A 17,085-nucleotide genomic window follows, 5' to 3' on the forward strand; every position below is an offset into this window, starting at 1 on the left:
TGTGTCCGAGTCGGTGTGTCCGAGTCGGTGTGTCCGAGTCGGTGTGTCCGAGTCGGTGAGCTTCACTGGAGATTAGACTCGAGTCTGGTGAGCGAGCTTTTCTCCACTGTACGTGTTTAACCTCAAAGTAAGAGTCGGGTTGTTTTATCAGCTTTATGATGAAGATACCTGACCACACAGTCCAGGCTGGTGTGTGTGTGTGGGTGTGTGTGTGTGTGAGTGAGAGAGAGAGTCAGAGGTACACTGTTGATTCGATTCTATTCGATTTTGGTCGACTGTGATTAGATTTTATTCCTCAGCACTAGTGTTTATTCTCTCCAGCAGTGAGACGTCTTACAAGTTTTAAAGGATTAAACACTACTGAAGTATCTAATAAACACTCACCCTCATCCTCCTCATCCTTCTCATCCTCACCCGTGTGAGAAGAGGAACTAACTCTCACAACATTAGACCATAAATAAATAAATAAAGTATTGTCCATTCTTTAATGAATCCTAGAACACACTGCTGAGTTGTAAAAGGAATAAAGCACACGTGGTCCCACTGTCTTCGGGTCGAGACCTTCATCACTCCTCCACTGATTATTTTCCCAACACAGCGTGACCTCCGGAGTTAACACTCTTACTGTTTAAATGGATTTTAACACGACCACGCTGTTCGGGTTTTAACATCAACATTTTTAACAACATGGTGACGGGTTTCTATTAATAAACCTTATACAGCCTATAAACACACGTATAAAGTCTACATCACAGGCTGTGTGTCTCTGAGACATAACGTTCTGAGAACCGAGGAGTGTCCAAGCTCACAGGGGAATAAAGTAAAAATAAATCCGTCTCTAACGGGGTCTAATTGACTGAACACGGAACAGAAACACTACATGTTAAAAGGGTTGTGAGGTGGAGCGTATGGGGGGGTGGGGGGGGGTGACGGGGGGCGACAGGGGGCAGTGTGACCGTCACAGTGGGGCAGGAGAGCCGATCTGTTTATATTCAGGAGGTAAAAGCCAGACCCCGACCCCAGCACACACCGAGCGGCTCCACACAGATATAAATAGAGACCTCAGCCATTACCCATGATCCTCCACTTGCCTGTGCATGTGTGTCAGATGAATGACCTATTAACAACTACGGCATATATACAGAGAGAGAGAGAGAGTAGAAGATAGAGACATACAGACAGAAGGACAGACAGATGTCCCAGAACTCATTATATATGCGGGAAATTGTTTAAATAGAACTGTTAATTATTGTTAGATTGTCGGTTTAATTAGATTTTTGCGCATTGTGATTTTCTATTAGATCCAGCAGCACTCGTGTTTATTGTCTGATTTGTCTGTAGCATCTTACTGACTGGTTTTGAAGGATTAAACACTACTAACACATGACGTAACGCCATCATGAACACGGCCATGCTCTGTGATTAGAGACGTCTGGTCTCTCAGACAAAGCAGTAAAGGTTATATTTCCTGCCACACTTCGGCTCCACGCCGCAGTCAGAACTCACAGGAAGGAAACGCGCTTCTCTCACAACATGACAGAATGTGTACAGGATAGAGGCGGTTTCTATAGTTTTCATTTTTAAGAATTTCACCATTTTAGACCCTTTAATATCTGCGTATAATAATGTTCAATACACAGTTTAAAAAGTGTGAATCGATTCTGTATTAAAACCTAATTAAACTTAAGTTAATCATAAAAAGATGAAATTATACAGTAGACTAAATCACACAGCATCAGGAACACCCTCTGTCCCTCTCGTCCCCACACACAGGGTCGCGACCCACAGGGAGAGTGTCACAGGAGACTTTATCTGGGTCACCACTCTCACTGTTTCTGTACAGCTTTTAGTTCATTTTCTATCGCTGTTATGGCTTCTGTCAGACAGACAGACCGGGAATCAAAACAACGGTGACTCCGCCTACAAACACATTTATATTAAGCATAATTAGTAAAGTTTTATCGTTCACATTCACATGTATTTGTGACGCATCAGATCAGAAACGTCTGAGTGTAAAGGACAATAATCTTTTCTGTGCAGAAACTTTCACATGATTGTAAATAACGCCGAGTGTGAACCGGGTCACGATGTCAATTTTTGTTTTTAAAGTGGGTCCTTAGTAAGACGTTTGGGAAACTTTGGGAGGTTTGCTCCGTCCATCCACACATCTGTGTGTCGCTCTGTACACATGACACCTTGACCTCAGACTGTCTGTGCAAACATGAACTGTTCATACACACACGTCTGAAATGATGTTTACTGTGATCGTCTGGTGTCAGGAGGAACGTCTGTGCGTCCTGCATTCACACGGCTCTAACTGTTCTCTCTTATTTACACACTTCATATCACACGTTTATTGAGTGTGTGTGTGTGTGTGTGTGTGTGTGTGTGTGTGTGTGTGTGTGTGTGATCTTTCACGACTGGTTTTGTGATTTAGTTTGTAGAAACCCCAGCAGATATCTAACACATGGTGAGCTTCACACAAGTTTATTTAATGTGTGTGTGTGGCACAGAGCAGGGCAGTGCACCAGTGGAAACACGACGACACACACACCTGCGCCTCGACTGCACTCATTTGACTAAGGTGTGTTCTCACCTGGGTGTGTGCATTACTGGAGAGAAACCACAGGCACACCTTTATCACCAAATAATACACAGCAGACCAGAGTCTCTCACTCACTCACACTCACGCACACACACTCACGCTCACACGCACTCACGCACACACTCACAGAGTATGTTGTTGTGAAGATGACTAACTGTAACACACTAATGACACGATTAAGACATTAATGTAATACTGAATATTTATTGAGATTGGACTTGAAAGCCACACTGCTGCACACACACTCGCACAATTATAACTTTATACTCAGTTAAAGTACAGATTATGATCGAGTTCACATTTATTTCTTCACTTTATTTTAAATAAGTTTCCTGAGTATAAATAAGTGCGTATGTGTGTGTGTTTCACAAATTAGCTGTTCCCTCTCGTGCCCCGCCCCAAAAACGTTAACAATGCTCACTTTCACTTTCTTTGTTGCACACTGAACCGTGCAGTTGATCGTTCACTGAAACACGTGTGTGTGTGTGTGTGTGTGTGTTCATGCTCAAACACAGGCAGGTAATATTATTACATCTTATGACATTATGAAAACAAAGTGTGTGATTTCTCTCTCACACACACATACACACACAGACACTTTCTCCAGCTGTATGCTAACGCTACATGCTTACACTATCTACAGTTACCTGAGTCTCAGCAGCAGCACATTACAGTAAATGTTATTTAAACATGATGAGGATGAAGATGAAGACGAAGGCAGTGTTTTTGTTTTTACAGTCGATCATGGAGACGTTCTGCTCTGAAATCAACACTGATTAAATCACCATGAGAGAGGAAACTGAGCCAGTAAACATTTCACACCTAATATACCACACACACCGGAATCAAGCCTCTCAGAATATCTCACACACACACACACACACACCTTAGGTGATGAACTCTGGTACTGAATGATGAGGTAAACAAAACTTAAAGAATAAATCAGCGATATTTTTAACTATTACAAATAAACACTGCGATGCTGTAACTCGAGTCTCACACAGACCGATAAACATTTTCCTGCAAAAAGAAACAATAATCGGACAAAATGAGATTTTCTGCAGAAGATGGAAGTGATGTTTATTTGTGTAGAACTCGTATATTTATGTTTAACTGTTTAATGTTTGTAAGTTTGTCTAAACAACAGTTTTAAAGTGTGAATTTATTCTGAATCCAAAACTGACTCACTGAACTGAATCACCAGTAAAACACTGATTACACCCACAGCTGAGGAACATCACACAGAGCATCAGGACTCAGGGAGGGGTTTATGGGTGTAATCGCGGGGCGTGCTGTGGGGGTGTGGTTTTAGGTGGAGAGCCCATGTGCATTATGCCTTTGACTGTCACAGACTGATGACATCATCACCTGTCACTGGGGAGGAAGTGGAGACTGACAGAAGGGAAAGAAGAGGGTGTGGCCAGACACACAGTACAGTAAGGAATGTGAACACACGCCTCACTCAGGAGTCACAGTGTGTCCTTCTGAGGGCATACACACCGTAACACACACACACACACACACACACAGATTTAAATGACTCGCCCTTTAACGAGATGAGGACTGTACATAACCCTGATCTCATTATGAAGAGCTCAGAGACTCAGTGCAGATACAAAGTTTACACACCCCCTATAATATCAGGACTTTGTTTATAAAAGAGGTGAAGGGGAATAAGGTCAGAACTTTCTCCAGTGTGTTTGTGACCACACACACACACACACACACACACACATTCCCCTGTTCCGCTCCTCATCGTGTGGGCCTCATGTGGACGTTGTTCACAATGTGATCGACACACACACACTCTCTCTCAGGTCACACTGAGTGAAGCTTTAAAAAGTAACCTTCTGTAATAACACTCTCACGTCAAATAGCAACGAGCAGCAGGAGTGTGTGTGTGTGTGTGTGAGAGAGAGAGAGATAATCTTACTTTGTGACTTGTGGATTTGCAAAGAATTGTGTGTTGTGATACTAAAGACATCACATACACACACACACACACTCTCTAGCCAAGTTGAGATGTTTTAACTGTGTATTTTGTGTATAGTTGTATAGGTGTATAGTTCTGTGGATTTTACACACACACACACACCTGATAATGCTGACTGTGTGACATTTTCTCGACAGCATTACTGAAGTGTGTGATGTCACGCAAACACACACACCTGTCTGGTTGCCATGGAGATGAATTTTTCTCTTTCTCAGGTTCGGCTGTAGTGTGTGTGTGTGTGTGTGTGTGTGTGTGTGTGTGTGTGTGTGGGTGACCCATCTCTGTGCTACACTTTCAGAGACTCACAACCTTTGTAACACACACACACCAAACAGGAGCTGGGCATCAACACACCCTACACTTCCCTTTAAACACCCCCCCAAGACGTCACAGACCGGATGATGTCCAGACCCCCACTGACTCTCACCAGGACAGACGAGAGGAAGAGTTAACGAGACACTGCTGAGGGTGTGTGTGGGGTGTGTACAGTGTGTGTGTGGGGTGTGTGTACAGTGTGTGTGTAGCTGCTGTAGTGTAAGTGACCACAGGAACCCATATCATGTGTGTGTGTGTGTGTGTGTGTGTGTGTGTAATCAGTAATAAAGTGTAGTGCTGAGAAAGATTTAACACACATTAACCTGATCATATGTAAATAAGCATGACGAGGCACTGAATATGTAAATACGTCACTGCGAGGCAGCCAGGGCGCGTGTACGCATGCGCGAGCCCCTGCCTGTGAGGAGGAGGGGTGAGGGAGGGGGGGCTGTGACACAGCAGTAATGACCCTGAGCTCAGAGCGCTAACCGCGGGCTAAATCACAGCTCTGAGGGGCGGAGTGACAGGAACACCACACACACACACACACATCACACACACACACACACACACATCATCACCTGAGACACAGGCTTAATAACGCGCTCATAACCCGTAACAACGCCTCAGTGAGGAGCATCGTGCTAATCAGGCTAACAGTGTACTAGCATAGCTCTGAGCTAACTCCCGGCCGGATGTAAACACGGTGTATATATGAGCTCTCTCTCTCACACACACACACACACACACACACACACACACACACACATTAACCCCACAGACAGACAGTTCCTGTTCCTACCTGCAGCGCTGTCCTCTCTGTGTCTCTGTCCCTCTGTCTCTGTGTCTCTCCTCGCGGTGACTCGGCTGATTTTAGTCCCTCACTCTCCCGGGTGTGTCCTGTACAAACCCCGCGTGAACATCCGCGCGCACTGTACTGTATTATTAATAAACTAATAATAATCAACACTCCGCTCTGTGTGTGAGAGAGAGACAGAGGGAACACGAGCTGCAGCCGCGTGCGTGTGTGTGCGCGCGAGGGACTGACTCCCCCTGAATCACAGCACAGCTGATGCTGACGTCACTGCCCCGCTGCTGTCCCACAGCTCCCCCTGGCGCCGCGCTGAGGAACTGACACGCTGGACCCGAGCACACCGCACAGCGCGCGCCTCAAGGGGTCACCGGAAGTGGCCTGATTACGTCACCATGATCGCGATCGTTTGCACAAAAGAGTGAGAGCTACAGCACATCCACAAGGGAACTTCAATCCTCACTCTGATTTCATGTTTAAATATAATTTCCCTGCTGTTCATTAAGGATCTACTCACGATCGTTAAAGATACAACAAGTGGTCATGATGACCCGAGTGTTTATGACCCAAAATGTAGAAATACAATTATAAGAAAAGTGTTTCAGTCAAAACTCCGAGGGGAACATTTGTTTGGAATACGCTACTTGCACGCAGACCCGTTACGTACTTCTGCTTTGAAGTAATAGGGCTCGCTGTTTGAGTTTAGAGGAAATGTTCAGAAAAAAGTGTGTTTATAGATTTCAGAGAGAGCAGAAGGTATAAAACGTACAGTGTTGTGTTCCGCTGTGTACATCTTCTGCGAAGTTCAACAGAACTTTAAGTTTTCACAGTTTTCCTTTAGGTGTGGACCTTAGAAAACGGTGGCTTGTGAACATACGCAGAGACGATTTTTGTCCTAGCAGCAATTCTAAGGTTTGCAGTAAACATTTTAGCAGTCATCAGATTATTGAACCGTAAACACCAGAGGCACGAAAAAAGTTAGTAACTGGCGCTGTACCAGTACTATTTGCCTGGAATGATTACGCCGTTAAAGCATCGCGGTCCAGTGAGTGGGAGAGGAGAGAGAGAAGTTCTGAAGTGGTATCCGTCCAACCCATACCCATGGATGTAACGATGGATCATGATTACCGTAGCATTCCTGAGCCTTCATTATTAGACCTGGCATGTGTTAAAATAGAAGAACTTTTTAATGAAGTGGAGGAGCTGAAAAAACAGCTACAAGAGCTACACATTCAGCGAGACTGTACATTTACAGAACACAGTAGAGGGTGGTATTTACAATGTGTTATCTATATATACTACTCTCATTCTACCTCAGTCTAGACTCTTGTCTGTTACAGGGCTGCTCTCCATCACTTTATCATACTTACAAGCTCTATTTGCACTATACAGTATGTCTGCATTTGCATTACTCTGTCTGGTTAACACTCTCTGCCATGTGCCCTTACTTGTATATTGTATTTGTTTTTATATATATATATATATATATATATATATATATATATATATATATTATGTATAATTGTATTCAATCATATTTTTCTTTGTATTTTTAAAATTCTACTTTATGTATTTAATGTTATCTGTTCTGTCCTGTACATGTGGCAGAATTGACAATAAAGTTGACTTTATATGACTTTAATAAGTTCTTATATAGTATATATATATATATATATATATAATATATTCAATATATAATTCTTATATATTATATAATATAATATATATATATTCTTATGAAATATGGTTGTTTGGCAAATACGATACACATCAGGAACGTTAATCCATGGGAGATCCTGGAGACAGCAGGTGTAGAACGTAGCCATTGCTAAACCGGAATTGACTGAGCCCTATTGAAAAGAACGCAGAAGTAGGTGTGCAAGTAGCGCATTCATTAAAAGACAAGATAAATAGGAAAAAAAGTGTCTCCTACCTTATAAACTCTGCGTCCCCAGCAAAGTAAAATAAGTATATTTAAAGATTTTGCATGATATACACTGCACCAGTGAGATTACATCCAAATTTGGTAATCATCATTTAACTTGTAATTTCTGTAATGTCAGTATTAAATCTATTGATCATCTTATTTTTAATGCCCCCTCGTTAAGAAACTTTAGTCTGAATTATCAAAATTCATTACCTTAAAGTCTAATGTAGATATTTGTAAACACTACATAGAATATGCAGGAAATGTATTTATTTTATTAGAAAAATGTATTCATAAATTTAAATTTTCTTCAACGTTCCAAAAATTACATATTTTTCTTTGCAATATCTACTTCCTAATTACAACACGAAAAAATATTAATACCCAAAAAGTGCCAAATTTGTGTAATTGTATAATACAATGAATGCTATTTAAATTTTTATTTACTTCCTATATACCCTTTCTTATTATATATTTATATATTTTTACTTTAAAATATATTAAACAGAGAGTCTCAGCCCTCAAGCACACATATACAAGTATTTATTTTTATTTAAGCAGTTTTGGGATTCCCACCTTTTGTGTTTTTATATCAATGTAGACGGAAACCTGTTGTAAACAGCGAGCTGCAGACGAGTTGACTAGGTGTTACCGCGGCGTATACAACACGTTCAGACTCATTAGAAAGAAGAGCTGCTTTTAACGAGGCAGCAGATGTCTGGCGTCCCTGATGAGTGTACGAGTGTGACCCCGATAAGTCCCGAATTTCATTTGTGTTTCTGTTGAACTCATTGTAAGATCAGAAAAGCTACTTTACGAGCTCTTTAAATGCGTGTGTCAGATCTGTCTGATAAAACACACACACACACACGTTTAGGTCAGTGTATACCATCGAGCATAAAGACCATGTCCATTCTTATCTAATCAGATGCAGTGATACACAAGCACAGCAGTCCATCTTCTGCAAATCTATAAATTTACTTTTATTGTAAAAAAAAAAAAAACAGCATGTGTGTGAAAGTAACACAAATATAAAGCAGCTTCTCCAGATCCTGTTTAGTGTTTATTTTTTACATAAAACACGACTGCAACATGCAGCACCAGAGCCCGATGGGAATTAATCCCTAAATAAACGGCGTCAATCGGCTCCGATCCGCGTCGTACTCCTGCGGAACTCCCGATCTCGGCGTCGGCGACTACGCTGAAGCGTACACACACTTGTGCAGTTTGAGGTTGCGTGGGTCGGAGTAGCGCTTCCCGCACTTGTCGCAGATGTACTGCTTGCCCCCCCCGTGCAGGTGGCGCTTGTGCGTGCGCAGGTGACTGCCCTGGCTGAAGCTCTTCCCGCAGAACTCGCAGCCGTACGGCTTCTCGCCCGTGTGGACGCGCTCGTGCAGCTTCAGGCTGTTGGCGTTGTTGAAGCGCTTGCCGCAGTAGCCGCAGACGAAGGGTTTGAGGTCGGAATGCGTGCGGCTGTGCGAGACCAGGCTGCTCTGCTGGCTGAAGCTCTTGCCGCACTCCTTGCACGTGAACGGCTTCTCGCCGGTGTGGATGCGCTTATGGATCTTGAGGTTGACGGTGTGGCGGAACGTCTTCCCGCACAGGTCGCAGGCGTACGGCCGCAGGTCTGTGTGGATGCGCTCGTGGTTGCGCAGGTTCACGAGGTGCCTGAAAGCTCGTCCGCACTCTGCACAGGAGTGCGGTTTCTGTCCCGTGTGGATGAGCTGGTGCGTGATCAGCGTCTTCGAGCGGGTGAAGCTCTTTCCGCAGACGGAACACGGGAAGTTCTTCTGGCCCGTGTGCGTGTGCCGGTGCCGGGTCAGGTTCTGCGGGATGCTGAACGTCTTGCCGCACACGTCGCAGCCGTAGGGCTTCTCTCCACTGTGGACGGCGGCGTGCGTCCGCAGGTGCGCGGCTTTCCCGAAGCACTTGCCGCAGTCTTTGCAGCTGAAGGACTTCTCGGCGGTGTGGATGCGATGGTGATCTGCCAGGCTCTGCTTGTGAGCGAAGGCTTTTCCACAGAGCGTGCAGCTGAAGGGTTTGTCTCTGCCGTGGACCAGCTGGTGAGACGCCAGGCAGCTCATGGACGCAAACGCTCTCCCGCACTGAGCACAGACAAAACGCTCGGCACTGACGGTGTCCTGACGTTCCTCCCCGTCCTCTGGGTGTGTCCTCACCTCCTCCGGCAGCACGTCAAGATGATCTGAAACGAAGAATACAAGTCACATGACTACCAGGCATCAACGCCCGAGGGGATAAATCAAGTGGTCTAATCTGTCCTGGACTCGCGCGGGAGCGTCTCACCTGCGATCAGGGCCTTCAGGTCGATGTTCCCGAGGTCGTCCTTAATTGTCACCGCCAGCGTGAGCGGAGATTCAGGACGCTGAGACTCCTCCGTGTCTGTGCATGATCTCTCGCCCACCTCGTGTCCTGCTCGCGCCTCGGAGCTCCGCCCACGACCATCGTAGGAATGTTCTTCTTCTGAAATGAAAAGAAAATACAGCAGGATTCATACTGATGAAACTAAACGATGCTGAACAGAGCGCAGAGCTCTACACTGAGGTGTTCTATAGCAGGTACAGAATACCCATAATGCACTTCATTAGCGAAGATCTGAAAGTCTTGTTCCTGTAGAACCCTAACGAGTTCCCCTCCACCCTCAGACTGACTCCTACAGCCTGATTCAGCCTGTTCATGTCAGAGACAACAACCAGACAGGACGTCCAGACGCAGACCAGATTTTTTTTTTTTAGGGTTCATCAATTTTTCGGATAATAATTTTTGCTGATTCATACTCATTAAAACTTTGTGTTTCTCCAATAACACTCTCTCTATAGTGTTAAAGCCCCGCCCCCAGGGGTGTGTCCTGTTCTACACAAATGGTTCTTTACTAACCATCACCGGTTGGAGAATAACTGGGCGGAGTTTATCTGTATAGAAAAGGGCGGAGTTGGAGCTTTTACAGAGTTTTCAGCCAATCTGATTTAGAATTTGAAATGTTAGTTATAATTCTCACACACACACACGGAGACACAACAACTCATCACACCCGTGTCGGAGTCTAATAAACACCCTCAGCCTGAACCAGTTCAAATATTTTCCTGGACAAGGTGAAGTATTAGATCGTCACACTGAAGGAAACGGAGTGTGTGTGTGTGAGTGAAGACATGATCCAGTGTTATCAATAAACAACACAAAATATTCCTATAAAATATCTCCAGGTCTCCCTCGGACTTTCCTTCAGCTCTAATCATCGATAATTATCATGTTGTATCGTTAGTGTCTGGTCTGACTGGACTCTCGAATGAAACACACGATCAGGAACATTAACGTGGATCTCACGTGTCATCCGAGTGGATTAAAACAATCTAAAGCTCTTAGATTTAGATTATTATTGTACATGTTTATATCACGAGTCTAATATTTAAACAGGAAATGAGTTTCATGGAATAAACCTGTCCTGAAGCAGTGAGTCTAATGAAGTTCACAGTTAAAGGAGTCTGTGTTTGAGAATCTTATTAGAACCGCAGAGCAGAACCTGTAGAACTGGAGTTTAGAGAACAGTGAAGATCCTGCAGGGCTGAAAACCACCAACACTGAAGTTCTTTAGGTCTTCAGATTTCAGGCGTGTGTGTGTGTGTGTTTAGTGTGATGTGATGTAAAAGGTGCAGAAGTAAACACACACCCGGCCTCCCAGCAGAGAGAATGTTCAGAACACTTCCTGGAGGTTTCGCTCTTTTCCCTGAGAACATTTTACAGTCGAGATCCATCAGGAACCGGTTCTCGTCCACGAGCTTGATGATTTTCCCCAGAGCTTCGTTCCCCAGGACCTCCATGACGGACACAAACTGTTTCTGAAATAAAAAGACAGAAAATACAATACTCGACTCGGACAGAAACACAGATATCGGTTTTATTGTTGTGAACGATCACACGTGTGTGGTAAAGGACAATAAAATATAAATAAATAAATAAATAAAAATAATAACAATAACGATGTATTATAATTACAGCCGGTCGGTGTTTATATTTAGCCTGATGTGTAAATGATTTAACAGGTTAATGAGGTCATCACCATCACTAATGAACAGAAAGATCACTGAACATATCTCATGTGTGTGTGTGTGTGTGTGTGACTCTCCTGCTCCTCACACTGACACACTGCAGTGATTCAGTTCACAGTCAGTGAGTCGGTTCAGTGATTCGGTTCATCCGATGATCCGCCATTTTCCTGATCTTAAACGTCCCCCCCCTCACACACACACACACACACTCGTGTACCATGGCCCGCTCGGTGTCCGCGTGCACCCGCTCCCGGAGCTCCTCACTCTGCAGTACCAGGAGCTCGGCTCTGCGCTGCAGCACTCTGTACACCTCCGCCACCGCCGTGTGGATTAAAGCCTGTAACACGGAGGCTAACCGCGTCTGTAGCGCCACACAGCCGGACATCACCTCATCCACACCCGGCGTCACGGGAAATAATATCAAATAGGAAGTTTATTAATTATTACTGAGGAGAAATAGTGTCAACACACGGCTTTCTAAGGAGCTAGCAAAGTATTCAGGAAACACTCAGCCGTTAGCGGAAGTACAGGGTCACGTGATCTTTAACATCCTGGTTATCCTGTCAAAATAAAAGTTTTTCAATGTAAAAATGTCTCAATTTAATTTTGACAGAAAATCTAATAAAAACATTAATTTATTTATTTATTCTGACTGATAATTGAACAATTACTTCTCAGATTCCCCATATAAATTCATAGAGAAGTAATTGTAGAAATCAGTCAGAATAAATAAATAAATAAATGTTTTTATTTATTTATTTATTTTCCGTTTGCCTCCAAAATACCTCCTAGTAACTCTAAGACCAAGAAGCTGTGAGGTCACGTGACCCATGGGCATGGCTGTGTGGTAATCACAGGAAACCGGTGGTACGCACCACCACCACCACCACATCGACTTTGATAAAACTCACCCGGGCCCTTTGGGAAGGTGGGTACGAGGCACTAACACCTGAAGAGGAACACTATCTACCGTCCCACCTTTAACCTGGACAAGCTGTGGACGCTGGTCCGCAAGTAGACCTGACTGAACCACACCCAGAAACCTGATGGCCCCGCCCACATCATTGATGTCGTCCATGCTGGGGTATTTTAAGGTGCTGGATAAGGGTAAACTCCCCAAACAGCCCGTCATCGTCAAGGCCAAATCCTTCAGCCGGCGGGCAGGGGGAAATATCAAAGGAGTGGGCGGAGCCTCTGTGCCTATCACAGAACACCCTGTCTGTTTTTGCAGAAAATAAACACACAGTCACCAACCATCCTGTAAAATACAGAATCGTCACGTAACTGGATACTAAAGGACCTGTTCCGTACCTGTATCGCACTCTTCATTGTGTATTGCGCTGTATAGTATTGCACTCTTACACATTGTATTACGTATTGTATTATTTAAAGATATTACGGTTCGAGAGTGACGACATCTTTACATCTTTATGTTGTAGCCTATGGAGCTAATGATTGTTTAAATTTATGTTGAATAAAGAACGGAAGAGGTGACTAAGAACAAAGCAATGTTTAGTTTGTTTCTGTGCAAGTGATGGTGAACTGTGCACTCGAGCTCAACAGTGTGAGACGCAGCCAGTCAGTGGACAGACGGAAACCCCTCGTCTTCCTCAGCCTGTCATGGTCTCTACTAAAATTGCTGTAACTTATTATCAGGCAACAACGTGAACGAAGAGGTGAAGATGAAGACGTGTTCAGTACAGTGTTCTGAGAATGGCTGAGCTGTGGTCATACATAACGGGCGGAGCTAAGGATAACATCTCTCAAGAACTGTATGGCTGATTAAGATCAAATTTAGTAATGTGCTAAACTGTAAGTGGATTTTTTTATGATGATGTTGTAACAGAAAAAAAAATGTCTTTAACCAGATTTCAACAGACATTGGACAAGGTTCGCATAAAGCTAGCTAGCGTCATGGAACTGACCATGAGTTGGAAATGTTTTTGGAAAAATTTCCAAAATACTAAAATGTGAAGATCTGAGACTAGACGACTGGATCAGAGCAGCTCCAAAACACCAGCTTTGGTCTTGTCGGATGTTTCTGGGCTGCAGTGGTCAGGCCAAAAGTGCCAAAAGCGCTCCAAGGATAAAACAGAGGAAGCATCTCATACTGGAAAAGTGTGGAGATCACTGTTTTTGCACTTTTGCCCTGTTTTAAAATTCTGTCCTTAATGTCAATCCCCAACATGTCTGTAATAACTGTAACAGTAATGAAATGTCTGTTTGTCTGTAACAGTTGTGTCCTTTCACTTATTAAAAAAAAGCAGCTCGTTATTAATTTTTATGCTTGTTTTTTTTATTTTAACAGATGTCATTCTGTTACTGTATCTGTATGTCTCTTACTGTACAGAATGTACATAACTCTAAAGTTTTGTAATCAGTTAAAGAAAATAAAACAAAAGGCAACATGAATACAAGAACATTTTGGTTAAAAGGTCACATTTATTCACTTTCACAGAAATAACTTTCAATTGGAGGAACCCAATGTACGAAAAATAGCTTCTTACAATCAAACCGTCATTAATATTAATGATTAATGATAACTAAGTATTTTACAGTTTTCTGTCTTTCTTTAGATCAGACAATTAAAACAAAATGTTAAGTTTAGAAATTTATTATAATTTTCTTTATTCAAAGCTTAGTTATGATTCAGGGTTTCCTAGCTTTAGCGAAGAACACGCCTTTGGTGTCATCTACTCCAACCAGCATGTCTGGTGGTAAACGATACACACTGAGCTGCAGGAGATCGAAGCCACTAGCGCTCAGACTCGCACAGACCTGAGCCTCATCCAGTGGCACGACGGGGATCCGAACATCGGGAGCTGCCATGTAAAAGCTCTCCCCCAGAGCCCCGATCAGCAGGAGGTGACCGCCACTACGCAGGAGGCTGGACACGTTACGCAGCGACTGAGTGAACGAGGAAACATCGGGACTCACGCTTTCGAGGCAGAACGAGGACACGAGGCAGTCGGCACTGGAGGCAGGCAGAGATCCGGATGGGAACGGGAACGAGTGGTGAACGTTGACGGGGAAAATGTCAGTCACGACCGAACGAAGCCTCTCTGCCTTCTCTCTCCATGCTGAGGAACTGCGTTAAAACATTGGGTTGAATTGTGTTACTGTATATTACTGTCTACAGTCTGCAGAGAAAAACTGACAAGACATAAATGAGGTGAACGTCTCACCCGCGTCCCTCCAGCTCACACACGTATTTCAGGTAAGGGGTCCAGTCGAAGCTGCTCTGTCCATCCTTCAGCCATTTGTTTAGATGTTTCCGATTCACTTCCAAGAAATCTGATAAAATGACTCGTTTAAAATGTTCACAGCCGCTCATCACCTGGTAGAGAGTCGGACCGGAGCCAATGTCCACCAGAACGTCTCCTTTAATGGCATCTGGGGAGAATATGAGTGTGCAATACACACACACACACACACACACACACACACACACACACACACACACACATATGCAGAAGTAAAAGTGATTAAAAAAGTCACAGTAATTTTTTTATTTTCATTATTATGATTAGTATTTGTTTGAGCCTTTTTTAAATTTTACACACACACACACACACACACACGCACAGGCTCACCTTCTCTGAACGCTTTATGGAGGCAGTTCAGCTTCCACGGCACGATGCTGTCTGCCCGGCTGAAGTCTGCGCGTGGTGGAGTGTAGTTGTACTTCAGGTACGCTTCAGGATCGAACCCTCTGTAAAGAGCCGCCACCGCCGCCACTGCTCTGTCTCGTCTGTTCCCTTCTTCCATCCTCTCCTCTTTCCTCTTTCCATCCTTTACAAAGCTGTATTTATAGTTGGTTTATGTTGGAGGAATTAACTTAAACCAGCATTTATTCATCTGCAGATCTTTGCCTGTGGCCAGCTGCTCTCTATCCACCTCTTTATCTGTTTATTTCCAAAGGAGAAATTGGATCCTCTGCTTCACCTGTGAGCCCTGATGACCTTGGGCACTGATGACATCGAGAACTTTTACCTGCTTTTTTTTCTATCTTTTCTATCTAACCTTGGGCCGTGCCTCAGTTCAGGAAGAGTAAGAAGGTTTAGGTCGTTAGCCGTGCAGTTTCCATGTTTCTGTTCCATTTGGATAAAAAAAAAAAGCTATTTAAAATGTTCACTAAAACTGCATGACGAAAAAACAGACATCCATAAATAAAATAAGACAAATAATGCAATTTAAACAAACGCCGCTTCTCATCCATTATTTAACGCTTTTCTTTCCTCTGTGGCTTCACGTCTGTCATCAGTAGGCTGGAAGAACACCAACAGGTTCTCAGGCACTTTTCCATTTCCACTCATACTGTTGATTATGATGGAGGTGAAGAGAAGAAACACTAAGGATTACAAAATAAATCTACATTGCTATAAAATCCTTTATTAAAAAATTCTGCTTTAGGCTTTTAGCTTTTAGGCTACGAAGCTGCTGATATTTTTTACTGAACCTCCCGTGACTGCGCCAGACATCAAAGTACTGGAACAAAAGCATTCTAGGCTAATTAAATGTGTCTCAGACTGTTTTTTAGTTTGAGGTAATTAAAAATTAAAGTTTTTAAATGAAATGAATGGAATTATTGCTTCACATATCTATATTTATATATTTAAATATATGTTCTGTATTAAAATTTCATAAGAAGGGCACTGGTGGCTCAGTGGGAGGTGTTTCGCCTGCCATGCGGAAGGCCCGGGTTCCATTCCCAGCCAGTGCCCAAACCCCAACCACTGGATGCAGTGCCGGTCCCAAGCCCGGATACAATGGGAGGGTTGGGGGGTGGGGGGGGTACAGGAAGGGCATCCGGCGTAAAACCTGTGCCAAGTTGTAGTGCGGACTGGACAGCCGCTGTGGCGACCCCTTGCCGAGAGCAGCCGAAAGACCAACAACATTAAAATCTCATATGGGACAAATTGTGAGTAACAATAATAATCTAACACCATAATAGAACACTGGCAGCACGGTGGTGTAGTGGTTAGCACTGTCGCCGTGCACCTTCAGGGTGCAGGTTCGATTCCTGTCTCTGTGTATATGGAGTTTGGATGTTCTCCCTGTGCTTGGTGGGTTTTCTCCGGGTAATCTGGTTTCCTCCCACGGTCCAAAGAAATGCTAATTGGTGTTTCCAAATTGCCCATAGTGTGTGAATGTGTGTGTGTGTGTGCGCCCTCCAATGGATTGCTGTCCTGTCTTCTGATGCCAATATTTGTCACTGGAGATGCTTTCATTGCTCCCCTCCATGATGTGCCACCAGGAATCATCATTTATATTGTTCATGTGTCAGAAGATCTTATTTAAAAAAAAAAAGACACAATCAGGGTTGAAGCATACAGATAAGCATGAGGGTTTAAAGATTTTCCACAGTGT

The 17,085-nt window shown here is 43.7% G+C and overlaps 3 protein-coding genes across 5 annotated transcripts in view; all 3 read right to left on the reverse strand.

Moving 5' to 3' along the window:
• Positions 1 to 5,954, reverse strand: part of ccser2b (coiled-coil serine-rich protein 2b) — a 49,749-nt gene extending 43,795 nt beyond the window's left edge. For all 3 annotated transcript variants that reach the window (XM_053512120.1, XM_053512121.1, XM_053512123.1), the window contains exon 1: positions 5,716 to 5,954. The gene's annotated coding sequence lies outside the window, so the exon portion shown is untranslated. The remainder of the gene's footprint in view (positions 1 to 5,715) is intronic.
• Positions 5,955 to 8,610: 2,656 nt separating this feature from the next.
• On the reverse strand, positions 8,611 to 12,216 carry si:ch211-207i20.2 (uncharacterized protein LOC568537 homolog). Its single transcript, XM_053512124.1, has 4 exons — positions 11,933 to 12,216; positions 11,337 to 11,505; positions 9,956 to 10,132; positions 8,611 to 9,854 (listed from the first exon to the last, which is right to left on the reverse strand). The coding sequence occupies exons 1-4, from the start codon at positions 12,098 to 12,100 to the stop codon at positions 8,848 to 8,850; spliced, it is 1,521 nt and encodes a 506-aa protein (XP_053368099.1). The 5' UTR covers positions 12,101 to 12,216; the 3' UTR covers positions 8,611 to 8,847.
• Positions 12,217 to 14,364: 2,148 nt separating this feature from the next.
• LOC128541618 (phenylethanolamine N-methyltransferase) lies at positions 14,365 to 15,498 on the reverse strand. The gene is made up of 3 exons (XM_053512125.1): positions 15,309 to 15,498; positions 14,901 to 15,108; positions 14,365 to 14,803 (listed from the first exon to the last, which is right to left on the reverse strand). The coding sequence occupies exons 1-3, from the start codon at positions 15,481 to 15,483 to the stop codon at positions 14,365 to 14,367; spliced, it is 822 nt and encodes a 273-aa protein (XP_053368100.1). The 5' UTR covers positions 15,484 to 15,498.
• Between the last annotated feature and the right edge of the window lie 1,587 nt (positions 15,499 to 17,085).

This window comes from Clarias gariepinus, chromosome 14, assembly GCF_024256425.1.
Source record: "Clarias gariepinus isolate MV-2021 ecotype Netherlands chromosome 14, CGAR_prim_01v2, whole genome shotgun sequence".
In the NCBI taxonomy this organism is placed as follows: Eukaryota; Metazoa; Chordata; class Actinopteri; order Siluriformes; family Clariidae; genus Clarias; species Clarias gariepinus.

Excerpts from the sequence above, each read along its gene's own strand:
- si:ch211-207i20.2 (XM_053512124.1), bottom strand. The coding sequence starts at position 12,100 with ATGTCCGGCTGTGTGGCGCTACAGACGCGGTTAGCCTCCGTGTTACAG. Across the intron at positions 10,133-11,336 it reads TCTCTCTGCTGGGAGGCCGG|AAGAAGAACATTCCTACGAT; the intron begins GTGTGTGTTTAC and ends TTTTCATTTCAG. Across the intron at positions 9,855-9,955 it reads CCTGAAGGCCCTGATCGCAG|ATCATCTTGACGTGCTGCCG; the intron begins GTGAGACGCTCC and ends TCTTCGTTTCAG.
- LOC128541618 (XM_053512125.1), bottom strand. The coding sequence starts at position 15,483 with ATGGAAGAAGGGAACAGACGAGACAGAGCAGTGGCGGCGGTGGCGGCT. Across the intron at positions 15,109-15,308 it reads CCATAAAGCGTTCAGAGAAG|ATGCCATTAAAGGAGACGTT; the intron begins GTGAGCCTGTGC and ends TATTCTCCCCAG. Across the intron at positions 14,804-14,900 it reads TGTGAGCTGGAGGGACGCGG|TTCCTCAGCATGGAGAGAGA; the intron begins GTGAGACGTTCA and ends GTTTTAACGCAG.